The sequence below is a fragment of the Falco biarmicus genome, chromosome 4 (assembly GCF_023638135.1).
Source record: "Falco biarmicus isolate bFalBia1 chromosome 4, bFalBia1.pri, whole genome shotgun sequence".
NCBI classification, from domain to species: domain Eukaryota; kingdom Metazoa; phylum Chordata; class Aves; order Falconiformes; family Falconidae; genus Falco; species Falco biarmicus.
Window position 1 is genome coordinate 57,457,621 of NC_079291.1, and position 13,519 is coordinate 57,471,139.

General features: G+C 45.6%; 1 protein-coding gene across 1 annotated transcript in view; it reads left to right on the forward strand.

The window, feature by feature from the left end:
• GARS1 (glycyl-tRNA synthetase 1) overlaps positions 1-12,333 on the forward strand; it is a 29,092-nt gene extending 16,759 nt beyond the window's left edge. The window contains 7 exon segments of the mRNA XM_056336497.1: positions 2,557-2,664; positions 3,209-3,354; positions 5,165-5,250; positions 7,942-8,051; positions 9,397-9,490; positions 10,434-10,624; positions 11,986-12,333. Of these exon segments, the coding sequence (XP_056192472.1) occupies positions 2,557-2,664; positions 3,209-3,354; positions 5,165-5,250; positions 7,942-8,051; positions 9,397-9,490; positions 10,434-10,624; positions 11,986-12,111 (861 nt within the window). The 3' untranslated portion in view covers positions 12,112-12,333.
• The last annotated feature ends 1,186 nt before the right edge of the window (positions 12,334-13,519 follow it).

The window sequence follows — 13,519 nt, forward strand, 5'->3', positions numbered from 1 at the left end:
TGTTTCTGTCCAGTCCCACGTTGGTATGAACATACTTACTGCAGTGAAAATATTCTGAATCCAGGATTAAGGGAACAGGTCAGCTCCCTGCAGTGAGCTTGCACAGAGTTTATGAATTGTTGATGTTTCCTTGTAGGTCCATGCTTCAGGCTCTTCTTTGCTGGAGCCTGAAGTTGCCTGGGGACTTTTCTCTGGTTGAATTTCATATAGAATTAAAGGGAACCAAGTCCTGGTGCTTTCCAAAGGCTATAACCCCTGTAACAGCAGTGGGGAATGATTTGTTTTGCTGGAGGCATTATTCCAGGGCATACTCCATCCTGCTTGAATATTTGCTTTTCCTTTCCCACTTCCAAGCTGTGAGAAATGAGTTAATTCCTGCCAGTTCAGACAGCTGGTGCTGCGAGAAAAATTTCCCAAGGATTTTTTGTCTTCCTGCTGAGCCATTAAGAGCTTTTCAGTTCAGGCCTTGTTGAGTGCTTTGTCTTTCTTTTGCATTGTTGGTTGGATTTTGAAAAATGTGTTGCTTTTTTCTTTCAGGTAAACCAGCAGTAATAGGGGCAAAGCTCTTAGACTCATTTTAGATTTTCTTGGAGGGCTTTCAGCCTCTTCAGTAAGTCTCAGCCAAGTATATCAGCTGGAATTATAGTTTCAAAAGAAATGTCGTAGAAGGCGTAGTAACTAGACTGTATTGATTATGAAGTCATTCCCCTCTTCAAGGGTGTAGAATCTACTTTTGGGGGTTGAATCTGAGTAAAAAAGAAAAAAAGTTATTTCATTATTTTTCCTTCATGTAGTGAAGCATATGTTCTTCTGCCTGGTTAGCCTTTCCAAGGATTCTAGGATATATGCAGATTTCTGAAAATACCTAGACAACTCTGTGTATTCTAGTTCCTATAAGGGATCAAAAGATGTGACGGGATTTTGCTGAGGTCTGTGGGCTAGCCTGTGACATTGCAGTGACCCTTATCTGATGGATGACCCCATCTGCAGACCTGACTGGGTTGAGAGCCAAACTGGTAGCATGCTCAGCCCAAAGGTGTCTGCACATGGAATGGTTCAAGGCTTCAGATGGTGCGGACAGCCTTACTTACGGGCAGGAAGAACCTCGTACAACCTAGGAGTGAGGAGGTTGTGTGTGGTTGGTGGTTTTTCTCTGTGTGGTTTTTTTGGCTTTTTTGTTTGCTTGCTTGGGGTTTCTCTCTCTCTCTGATTTTAAGGAGCTGAGATAGACTTACCATGAGCGATGTTCCATTACAGCTAGTTAGAGGAATAGAAGCCAGTAAAGTTCTGCCAAACTTAAGCAAAAAAATTCTTTGCATCTTGGGTGTGTGATTTGTCTTCATATAGAACAGACCTGTAGAAATGATTGAACCGATGGCTTCCTTTGAATATAGACAGCTGATTTCCCTAAGTTCAGAGCCTCTCATTGCAGCCAGCCCAAAACAGGCTGGACATGCGTGTGCCATACCACGTAAATAAGATTAATAAACTTTGCAAGCCTTGTCATGGATAGGGGCAACACTCAGAGCAGTATGTCCCAACAGCCTAACCCAGAAGTGAGGACAGCAATCCCAGGGGCATGACAAAACCACCGTGTGAGCTAGGCTTACACTTTGGTTTGTCACTTAACTCTGACCAAAAATGTTTATACCAACTTGCAGCACTCTGTAGTAAGCAGTTAACTGCTCTGAATAGCTTAAAATCCATCCTGTAAAATCATTACATAAACCTGTATTTTGTGTTTTCTGAGAAGTAGCTGTAGTACCCTAATGGTTTAATTTGTGAAAAATTCCCCAAGATTTTCTGGAACACCATGATTCTTCAAGCACTGGAATTTCTTCTGTTGACATACCTTTCCTGACACCCTGCTATATCACTGCAAACCGGAAAACCACACAGCATCTGGCTGCCTATATGTCCATGCTGATGTGACAGTGAATGGAAAGCAGCTGATGTGCCTTTTGTTATACAGGATTGTCTTTTAGAAAACCCAGATGGTGGTTGTATTTGCTGCAAGTGTAAGGAGGCTTCATCTATTCCGTGTGCGTGAATGATGTTTTGAGATTCCTCCTTGCTGTACATAATGAAATGTTGAAAGAAGTGCTTTCCTTGCATGAGATCTGTCTTGGTAGCTCATAAGCCAGGCTTTCAACCGTTCTAATGGGGCTGGTTGCCTGCTGTCTGTTCCATACTTGCGGAGCAGTGAAGCCCTGAAGGCATGATGTCTCATGTGCCTGTAGCATGTGGGTGATAGGACTGTGTGCTCTGGCCCCAACCCTAAGCTATTGGCACAGGGCTGTGTTCTGCCAAGCCATGTGGAAAACCTGGCCCTGAACACAGGCACTGGTTAGATAACTGATCATTTCCTCTGAAAACAAATGGAATCATTCAAATGACGGAGCAACTAGTGAGTGAGGGCTGCTTATTGTAACAGAGCTAATTATGTAGAAAAAACAGTCATGGGAGCAGGGAGGGCTTAAGGGTGAGTAAACATATTTGATGCTTAAGTGGACAAAAAAAGTGAGTTGGTGAAAGCTTCTGCTTTTGTTTTTTCAGGGTTGGATTGAGATTGTTGGCTGTGCTGATCGTTCCTGCTATGACCTCTCCTGCCATGCCCGTGCCACCAAAGTTCCTCTTATAGCTGAGAAGCCTCTCAAAGAACCTATATCCTTTCAGAATAAACCAGATTCTCTTGAAGTGAAAAGTGATCTGACAGTGAGATGTCTTTGAGAGCTGTGCAGCTCTATTTTAAATTACATCTGTAAAGTTAACAGGGAAACCTGGAGCTACAGACCAGCATGACTTTGGGAAGTAACCTGCAAAGAACTGAGCACGTAGGTGACTTTACCCTGGTTGGCAAAGGGGCTTTACTATTTTGCTTGGTTTTTTTCTAACTTAATGCTAGGCTCTGTTTTGGCTGTGAAGCATGGTTTAAATATGAATGTGGGGTTACTATCCCAGGTTACTCAATGACATTCCATGGTTCTGCTGCTAGCTGTACTTGTAAAAAATGTATTCTTGTATTCTTTCAAAATTCGTGATGTTCTGCCTTTCAGTATTTTTCTATTGTTCCTTTCTTCTCTTGGAGAGGAGTTCCTTAATCCAGTAGTGGAGGAGATTTCTTTGTGTTGAGTAGCAGTTAGCTTTGACATAGCAAAAGAACCAGGCCCTGCTTTCTGTCGTCTCAAACTCCTTAACTGCCTTGTACAGAACAGTTAACATTGTTCAGTTTGAGGCAAATAAGGGAGCCATTGGCAAAGCTTATAAGAAGGACGCAAAGGTGGTGATGGAATACCTTTCCATGTGTGATGAGTGTTACATCACTGAGATGGAGCAGCTACTCAACGAAAAAGGGTGAGCTGGCTGTGTGCGCATCGTAGCCTTCTCTGACACCTCTGATGAAGGTTCCCAAAGTGCTGCTGGATTAATTTGAGCCACCTGAAACCAGCTTCCTTGTGAGAGAGTAGATTGAGTAGATAATCTGAAATGTTTTAGTGCTCTCCCACCCATTGTGGTCATCCATCAACATATCTTTTGATGCATGCACATAAATGTGTAACCACGGTATTCAAGTGTTTATGTTTGTGGGAATGAGGTTCTGGCTTTGGTAGGATCATCCCGTAAGAGAGACACTTCAGTGAAATGGGCAGTGTTTACTGGCTTCCTGCTCTGCTTTGAGAGTTGGCCAGGACTGGCAAATGGTTTTGAACTTAATTTTAAAATTAATCAAATAATTCTGTGAGTGATGGAACAGAGTAGTTAATGAGAACCAAAACTTGTGTGAGTATCCTCCGATGCCTAGTGATGTACTTTAGGACCTGTTACAGCCTTGGATTTATTGGGGCAGCAATTTGTATGTTTTTCCTCGACCTGTCGGCTTGTGTTCCTAACATGCAGGAACTGAAAATGTAGGAGGTCTCTACAGCTGTCAAATTTGGCTGAAGTAGGCCAAGCCAACAGCTGTATGCATTATGAGAAGGCTAATGGTGCAATAATAAAAAATAAACTTAATTTCCTGCTTGAAACGGTGCAAGTTGTAAAGTCAGTGAACACATTCCAGAACGGTAGTGGGTTTTTTCTCCCCTGAGCTATAATTTATTTCATTTATATTTCTACGAATGTGCAAGTGTAGAAAAAAACAGTAGGACTCAAAATGGGAAGAGACGCTATTGCAGAATACGGTGATGTGTACACATGTCAAAGCCAGAAGGGAGTGAAGTTAGTTCATCCAGAATGCCACTGAAATGATTGAATAGATGAGTTATAAACATCCCAGGCTTGAATTAGATAGTAGACTGAAAATCATGACTGTTGTTTCAGTTCAGCATCCAGTTTTAGCTGCATTCAGAGCAAAATCTTTATAAACTTCATCCCATTTGATACTGTGTCAAAATGCAGGTGATTAGCACAGACTTTTTTAAGAAGTTTTTTGTTACACTAATGTGAACGCTTCAGTGAGAAGGGTACCATTGCTGACTGCATGTGTTGACAGTATTGGTGTGCTAGACCTACCTTTTGTGTGACCGTGTTTGTATAAATCCATGGTGTGAAGCCCTCAGGTTTGCAGCAGCAATTTTCTGTTAGGATGCATAATAACAGATGTTTGCTTCCTGTAAGTGGGATGGGTCAATACAGCCTAAATTCTCGTTAGCAAGGAGCGTGTGCTGGTTGCAAGCTAGCAAGGAGCAAGAGAAAGTATTTAGAAGGCCATAATATCAAAAGCTTTAGAAATAACTAACAAAATAACTGTGCTGTGTCCTTGCCTTTGGCATTTGTGAAAATGAAGGTACCTTCTGACACAGCTCTGTGTCCATGAGAAGTCCATGTACTTGACGAGATGTACGGTCTGCAGCAAGTGCCTGTTTTGTGTGCCTCCCTTTTTTTTTCTCTTGATGTATATGCTTCATCCTGAGATTCTTCCATTTCCTAATTGAGTTTGCTTCAGGCTGTTAACCACAACTAAGTTCACTGTGATTATGAAAAGGGTTGTTTTTAATGTACATGTAGTAATTTTATTATTAATGTAAATTCCTTTTAATGGGAATGCCACATGTTTCTTTGATCTCTGGGGTTTGCACTGGCTTCTATCATTCTACTCTTAAAGTCAAGTATAACTTGTTTATTTATTGCTGGAGCTTTTAAGTGACTTCTTTTTCCTTTGCAGGGAATTTACTGTTGAAACTGAAGGGAAAACTTTTAAATTAACAAAGGACATGGTTACTGTGAAGAGATTTCAGAAAACATTACATGGTAAATTTGTATCTTGTTTGATCTTCAAAATTAAGAGGCAGATGAGGATACACTTTGAATATTAACTTTTATTTATTGCATTGTCCTGTTAGTATTGTGCCACAGCACAGGAAAAATAGCAAATTTCATTTCCTTGAAATTCAGCAATTTAAGAGAAAGTGTTCACACAGCAGTGGGATTTCAGTGACCATTGATGCAGGCCTGTCTGCCTGCTTCTCGGCTGGTCTATTCAGTGACCCGTTTAACAGACTTTGGCTGGCATATTATGTTCATGCTGCTTCAGTTGCATATTCAAGGATTTGTAAGGTTCCATGTGGTGCTAAGAACCATCTGCTTCAGTGATAGAGGAGCTGGGGAAGGTGCACCAGCTTTGGGAGCTTTCATCTGTAAGTCCGTTGCAGTGCAGCAGGTGGGTTGCAGCAGTGTGTTCAGAAGGCTATGGGCAGATCTCTGTGCTCAGAGCTGCTGTTGTCACTCCGCTGCCTGGAGCCAAGTCTTCCAGCATCTGCCAGCTTGCCAGCCTGCTGTCCTGACCAGACTCGGTAAGCTGACAAGTCCAGTCAGTTCCTCTGGTAGTTGATAATCACATCAGCTTTGATCAGGGACTGCATCTCCACAGAGCTTTTGTCCTGATGTGCAAGATGGGGCTAGAAGGTAACTTTCCAAAATGCATGGAATTAATTCCTCAAAGTCTTGTCTTTCCAGCCAGCTCTGTAAGTGCCTCACCCAATTTCGTTTGGGAAGTCTTTGACAGAGCTGGAGACTGGGGCAGATTTTTCCCCAATTCATACTGTAACTAGTGGATCATCCTGTCCTAGGTTGAGGATGTGATAAATGCTGCTGGGAAGGGGTAGAGCAACTTGTAGCGGGTGCAGAATATACTGGTTCCTGCAGCTGCTGAGCCTTTGAGATGTCCAGGTGTCTTTTCAGCCAGCATGTGCTGCTGCTGTGCCAGGCTTTACTTTGGTACAACTTCAAAGAACGAATCAGAGTTGGTAACTGTTAGAGACTGTACTATTGCTGGGGGCCAGCAAGCAGAACACCAATTGCTGATTTTCCTTTAAACTTCTATGTTTGGCAGTTTGGCTACTGTCTGCAAGCAGATGGCAAAGTTTATGGTTTCCCTCTGTCTTGTCTTGAAAACTGGTTTGTCAATGCACAAGTAAAACAAGACCATCCTCTTACTGTGCTCAACTTTTGGGGCCCCCAATATAAGGAGGACATGGACATGTTGGAGCGAGTCCAGAGGAGACCACGGAGATGCTCAGAGGGCTGGAGCCCCTCTGCTGTGCAGACAGGCTGGGAGAGCTGGGGCTGTTCAGCCTGGAGAAGGGAAGGCTCTGGGGAGACCTTAGTGCAGCCTCCCAGTACCTAAAGGGGCTGACAGGAAAGCTGGAGAGGGGCTTTTTACAAGGGCATGTAGCAACAGGACAAGGGGGAATGGCTTTAAACTGAAAGAGGGGAGATTTAGATGAGATATTAGGAAGAAATCCTTCCCTGTGAGGGCAGCAAGGCGCTGGCCCAGGCTGCCCAGAGCAGCTGTGGGTGCCCCAGCCCTGGCAGTGCCCAAGGCCAGGCTGGATGGGGCTGGGGGAAGGGGGCCCTGCCTGTGGCAGAGGGGTTGAAACTAGATGATTTTTAAGGTCCCTTCCAACCCAAACCATTTTATGTCACTGGGATTATTCTTTTGGAAGGTAAAGTCCCACCTTGGGTTAGGTGCTTAATTGAGGAGGATTGGCTCTCTAGGCACATAGAGCAGGAGGCAAGTCAGGATGCTACCCTTGATTTTCAAAAGCAGCTGATGCCTGTTTGGTGGTGTTTCTTCTCCAGTAGATAATCTGAGCTTTTTCTAAAAAGCTGTACTGTCTGAGCAGGGCAGCTGTCCACTGAGCTCCTTTCATACACAGAGGGGAGAAGGAGGAAAAAGCCTCTTTGACAGACATGTGGCAAGGATTGAAGAGAATGACGAGTATATAATAACATAGCACATCATGTCCTCTGAGAATTTTTGTGAACACTAGCTAGTTGATCCTCATTCTTTCCTACTCTCATAATATGTTGCAGTGGGATGGAGAATAGGGAGGGGGTAGCGGCATTGAAGCAGCTGAATGACTCAAGAATACATGGGGAGTCTTTGCTGAATTTGAGTTGGATCTGAAGCTCTCTGCTCAGGCTGCTAGATACTGAAGCTGGGTCTGTAGATTAAACCAGTGTGGGACAGGGACTGATCATTACCCTGCCATCATTCGGGCTGTTTAATTGCTAGCATATTTCCTGGCATGGTTTTGGTCTGTGCCAAATAGCACTCTCCCAGACAATGCCTGGACATAGCTTGTGGCTTGATGTGGAACTGGTACTGTTCCTGGTGAACAGTTCAGGTGAGGCTTTGCTGTTGTTAAATGGAAGAGGGTTTATCTGCATGGATGCAAGTTGTGCAGTGCTATTGGCTCTCAGGGCCAGAGCAGGGGCCCCGACTTGTTTTTTATAACTTAAATACATCCTATACCTGGACTAAGTCCAAATCTCTACTTCAGGTATTTGTATTTAGAGCAGAAGTGTTTAACCTTGTATTTCCATGTGCTCAGCTACAAGTAATCAGAACTTCTGAGCAGAAATGTAGCTTCAGTAAACACATCTTTTGTTGTGTATAGGTTCTTTTTTAATGGTGATGTGGGTTCTTTTGTGTTCCAGTGGAAGAAATCATTCCAAATGTAATTGAACCCTCATTTGGTATTGGGAGGATCATGTACACAGTGTTTGAACACACATTCCACATCCGGGAAGGAGACGAGCAGAGAACGGTGAGCTTTCCTGCGGCTGGGCCTCAGCTTAAACCAGCTGCAAGCATTTGCCTTTCCCTGACATCCAGGGAAAGGGCTAAAATAAGACGACTACACAATACAGAGTAGAGATGGGAAAACCCCGGTGGACTGTTGAATTGCTGGTTTTGCCAGCGTACGTGTCACTTATCCATGCAGACTGAGAGCATTCTGGGCTCTGTGTGTGTGTGAGGCGCTCACTGTATTCCTGGCAAGGGGGTGAGAAATTCCTCCTTCTGGATTCACGCTTGGCAATGTCCCATTGCTCAGAGAATGGCATCTCTTCAGTGATGATTTCCTTTCTCTCTGCTGCTTTTCCTGGAATCATACGTCTGTGCAGCAAGATGGACAATAGACTGTTTTCTCAGTCTCTCAGGAAATTCAACCTTCTCTGATTTTGGGCACCCCTAAAATCTTGGCTTGAAACTTTACTGTTTCTGAGGGAAGTGCATGTAACATGCAGAGCACCAGCCTGTTCCAGCCAGTGCCCAAACCGTGATGCTCTGCGCAATTGCTGGTAGCCCATGGGAAGCTGGCTGTAAACTTGATGCTGGTTCCTGTTCGTTGTGTCTGACTGCTAGACTGCGGTTGTAGAAAAGTAAAACAGCAGCACTCCTTAGCGTCTCTGGTTGCCACAGGACATGGTACGGTTATGGGGAGGGGGTGGGGGGACAGGGTTCAGGAACCCAGAGTTACGACACAGCTTTCAGTCACAAACTGCTCGTGAAGTCTAAAACATTGGACTTACCTTCCTCATACCCACTCACTTTCTCTCTGGCCTGGGCTGCTCTGTATTGTGGTACATCTCACCTACATTACTTCTGTACCCCTGCAGGCTTTGCTGATTGCCAGGAAAGGTGGTGTTGGGTTTTTCTCCCCCCCGCTTTTGGCACATTTTGCTGAGGGTCTGTGGAGGGTTCTGAAAACCTTTGAGCTGCATATGCTCCGTGCGTGTGCAGTCTCTGTGGGAAGCAAATGGAGTTTGGTTTAGACTGTGCATAAGACTAAATCTCCTGGAAAGTCCCCTCTAACCTTCGTTTTTCTGTCATTCCAATGAGGTTCACTTTCTAAAGGGAGGGCTCTGGTAGATCTCTTTTGGTGGGAAGTAATGTTTAGCTGTTGGGAGGGAAGGGGGAGCAGACAACAGCTGGAGAAAATTTTGCTTCAGTGGTGTGAGATGTTACTGCTGGGGCCCTGAATGCTAATGTCTTACAGAAGGCCAGTGACTCCACTGCCTCCAGCCTCAGTCAGAACTTACTCTCACCTCCTAAAAATCTGGCATAACCATTAAGCTTGTGTTTATTTGTGTTTTTTCTTTTTTCCTTAGTTCTTCAGCTTCCCAGCTGTGGTAGCACCATTCAAGTGCTCTGTTCTTCCTCTAAGCCAGAATCAGGAATTCATGCCTTTTGTCAAGGAATTATGTAAGTGTATTGAACACTGTGGGTCCAATGGGGATGTCCACTGGGAAGAGAGGTTTCTTCCTCCGTGCTATAGGGAGAAAATAGCATTGGGATTGTGTGGTGCTTGCATGTGCAAAGGGAGAGCCATTGAACTAAAACAGCTGAGTTGGCTGGTATCAGTCTGTGTTGGGTATCCATCAAAGTCTTTGGTCTAACCTCAAAAAACCACCTCCCTGCCCTTCCCTGTGTTGGTTTCCTGTGTAAAAAAACATTTTTTTTCTTTATGTGTCAAAAAAATGTCTTTCCCACTGTTTAGAGAAGCTGTCAGGAGCAGTGGGGTTTTGGTTTTGGGTTTTATTTGTATGGGGTTTTTTTTGTTTCATTTTTTGATTTATTTTTTTTTTTCTGAATGTTCTTTCTTCGCTCTTGTTGGCTAGCTAATTTATTGAATCGGTCCCAGAGCTGCTGAGCTTCCAGGCATTCTGTCAAAATGTGCACTGGTGCCATCTAAAAGTGAATACGTGAAGGATAGGAATGTAGCCTGCATGTCAGACAGTGCCTTTTGCTGTCAGCATCAGTTCTGCTCAGGACCTTGGTCCCCGTGCTGGACATGCCCCTGCACACATGTAAGGCTGGTGTGTTTTTGAGTTAAAGCAGAGTTGTGGGACTGTAATAACAGGTTGAAGAAGTTGGTGACTTTGATTTGTGGGTGAGAGCTGAGTGATGCGATGTGGAGGCTTGTGAGAGTAGCAGTGTACCTGTGGTTTGGGTTTGAGCTTGTAGTCTTGGCAGGGACTGGAACATTGGAACTTCTGTCAAAATAAAAATGACAGCCTGTGATGCTGCTTGAAACCAGGATGCAGGACACATGGTGCCTGAGGATATGGGAGGCCTTTGCTAGGATCATGGTGCCTGCTGAGTATGTAACTAGTCCTGGTGATCCCCCCTTCTCTGCTTCTTGCAGCTGAAGCACTCACCAGGAACGGCATCTCTCACAAGGTGGACGATTCCTCTGGATCCATCGGCCGGCGCTATGCCAGGACTGATGAGATTGGCGTGGCCTTTGGGATCACGATCGACTTTGACACTGTTAACCGGACACCTCACACCGCCACCCTAAGAGACCGTGACTCGATGCGCCAGATCCGAGCCGAGGTAAAGGGCAGGCAGACGCATTCGGCTGCTGACTTAGGGGCTGGGGGAGAGTGTTAGCTGCTGACTCTGGTCTGTGCGGGAGCTGCCTCCGGCTCTTGTAGGCAATTCAGCTATTCTGAGAAATCCCTAGGGAAGAGATAATGGTTAAACAGATGATGCTGGCCCTGCTGCTAAAATGAGACTTTTTGGGTTTTTTTCTTAGATGCAGAGGGTGTTGATCTTACTTGAAAGCCATGCCTTGCACTGATTGCACTGTTCTTTAGAGTGCCTCTTTCCAAGTGAAGGCTGCTGAGTAAATGCATTTGCTGGGTTGTCTGGCTTTCAAAAGCAGGGCTTCTCTGAATCCAGAGGCACCAAAAGGCAGAAGATCTTTGCCTGATACAGACTGGCTGATGGAGCACAGCTCAGGCATAACGCCTTAAAGCTTGCTTCCTGCCGCTGTTGCTTACACAGCACTGGAGAAGCTGGTGAAGTGTTGCCCAAAAGCCACGCCTGCCCTAAGCATGCTCTGCTAGTATGGCCACGATAGAGTCTGGAATAGCAAACCTCCCTATGGTGGTGTCATTGCCTACGAGCAAAACCTGCTCAGAGCTCTGGACGTGCAGTCTCGGCGCCTCTGTCACGCTCTTCCCTCCCTGGCCCCCACCAGGAACGCGGTTTGGCTCCTGCAGGAGGAGGGCTTAGGGCTCATCTGCAAGGCTGAGCTGTTACAGCTCTGCTCTGCGCTGCACAAAAGCACCTGTACTGCTTGGGGCTGCCGAGCTGGCTGTGGGTTTGGTGCAGTGTAACAAGTAGTGCCAGTTCCTCAGGGCACCCATCTGTCTCTGTATCACCTGGATGACCTCTCGCTGCCGAGCAGCAGAGATGAGACTTTGTTATCCTTAAATTTCTGCAGATTGGCTAGTTTCTCTGGCTGATCCTTTGTACCATAACAGTGTGCTATGGGAAGCAAAGAAAAGGCAACCGGCGGCTTCTTTTGGGCTGGTCTTACAGTAAATAGAGCCTGGCTAAAGCCTGGCTTACAGCATCTTTTGGATGTGTGTGTTGTTTTGTTTCCCTTCTAAAACTGTAGCGTAACACTACCAGCGATGAACCTTGCTGTGGTCCACCACAGTGACAATTGCATTCTCCTCGTGGGTCACCCTGAATAACTGAGCAGTCTTTGCTGAGATGCCACAGACTGTGTTATAAGATATCCTCCTAGTTAATGTTTTTTTCTCCCCAAAAATGATTTTGCAGGAAGGCATCTTGCATCTGTTCTGTTGCTGATCTAAAAATTACCCCTATTGACCAAGTATCCAACAGAGCAGCTTGGTTCTGATGACTTTATCTCTCATATGTCTTTGTGACTTTGCCTGCAGATCTCTGAACTTCCTGCTATCCTTCGTGACCTGGCAAACGGTTATCTAACCTGGGCTGACGTTGAGGCTAAGTATCCACAATTTGAGGGACAAGAGACTGGCAAAAAGGACACAATAGAGGAATAAAGAAAAGGACCTGAAGTAAAATCCTGTCAAATGTCCACTTTTTACTGTTCATGTTAATATGAAATAAACTTATCAAGTATTATTCAAAGCTGCATTGTTTGTGCACACAGGGACTATTTGTTTTTGGGTTTTTTTCCTCAATTGCTGCCTGAATTTAACTTTAAAAAATGAAATAATTGCAGTCCAAGTTAAAGGTGTTACGAATAAAAACGCTATTATGTATGCCTGCTGCTCTGTGTTCATGCAGCCTTGTACTTTCTTCAGAAATGTCTTTCTTTTTTTCCACTCCTGCTTACAGGTTTATTTCAGCCCCTAAAGAGGGCAGGGACCATACACCCTTTCATCTGAATTCAGGTCACCTTGGACTCTTGTACAAGACAGTACGAGTGGCTTGGCCTCGTGTTTATGGAGGGATGATCAAGGTGTCGGTCTGCCTTTCACCATTGCAGTGCTGTGAGCAGCTGCCTTAAGAGATAGGTGCAGTGATTTTGTTTGGCTGCAGGTGTTTAATACCAGTTTCTGCGGAACTGGGACCATTTGCATGCAGGGGAACAGAGTGGGGGCATGGAAAATCCTGTTCCAGTTCCTGCTCTTGTGGGGCATGGCTGGTTTGTGTGGCTGAGGGAGCGAGCAGCTAGGAGCGTGGAGAGTAGGAGCACTGGCAGGGATGCTCTTTCATTAAATGTCTTCTGGCAGCAAGGACAGCAACCAGAGGCTGCCCTAAACAGGTGGGAAAAGAGCCAGGCACCCTCTGACTTCCCCAGGTGCTGTCAGTGCCTTGCTGCAGCTGGAGGTGGGAATGGCACCTTGGCATTCCTGGAGCACTAATCCCAGTCTGACCCGGACCAGTTTGGAGGGGCCTCACCTCTCCTTGTGTTTCAGGCTGTTGTCCCACTGGGAAGCAGAGGGGCAATTGTTTTGTCTCCTCCCATGGCATTTCTCAGCTGTCCTCCAGCCCTTGGAGGGGGGCTCTGGTACCACCGTCACAGGGATTTCTATCCCTGGGCTAGAAACCTCTCCTTCAGAGGGTAGGGAAGCGTTCTCCTCCAAGCTTTTATTTGGGGTTGAAAACACTCATTTAAAGACAGGTTAGAAAATGCGATCCCTGGCACTGTACTGGGTGTAGCTGGCTGGAGATCTGTGAGGAGAGGCGGTGTGTTGGGCTGGGAGGGCAGGCGCTGGGCAGCTTCCAGGAGCCCTGGCAGCAGTTAGGGCTTTGCGCTGTGGGCTCTCCCTGCCGCGTGCGGGTGGCTGGTTTCCCGGTGTGACTCTTCCAGGGCTCTGTTATTGTTCCTGCCATTGTCACATGGCTGCAGGGGAAGCCAGGCTGGAAATTGTTGCAGTGGCTGGGTCTTTTGCAAGTTTGCAAGAGCTCTCTTTAAATGTGACCGCAGACAATGCTGTGCAG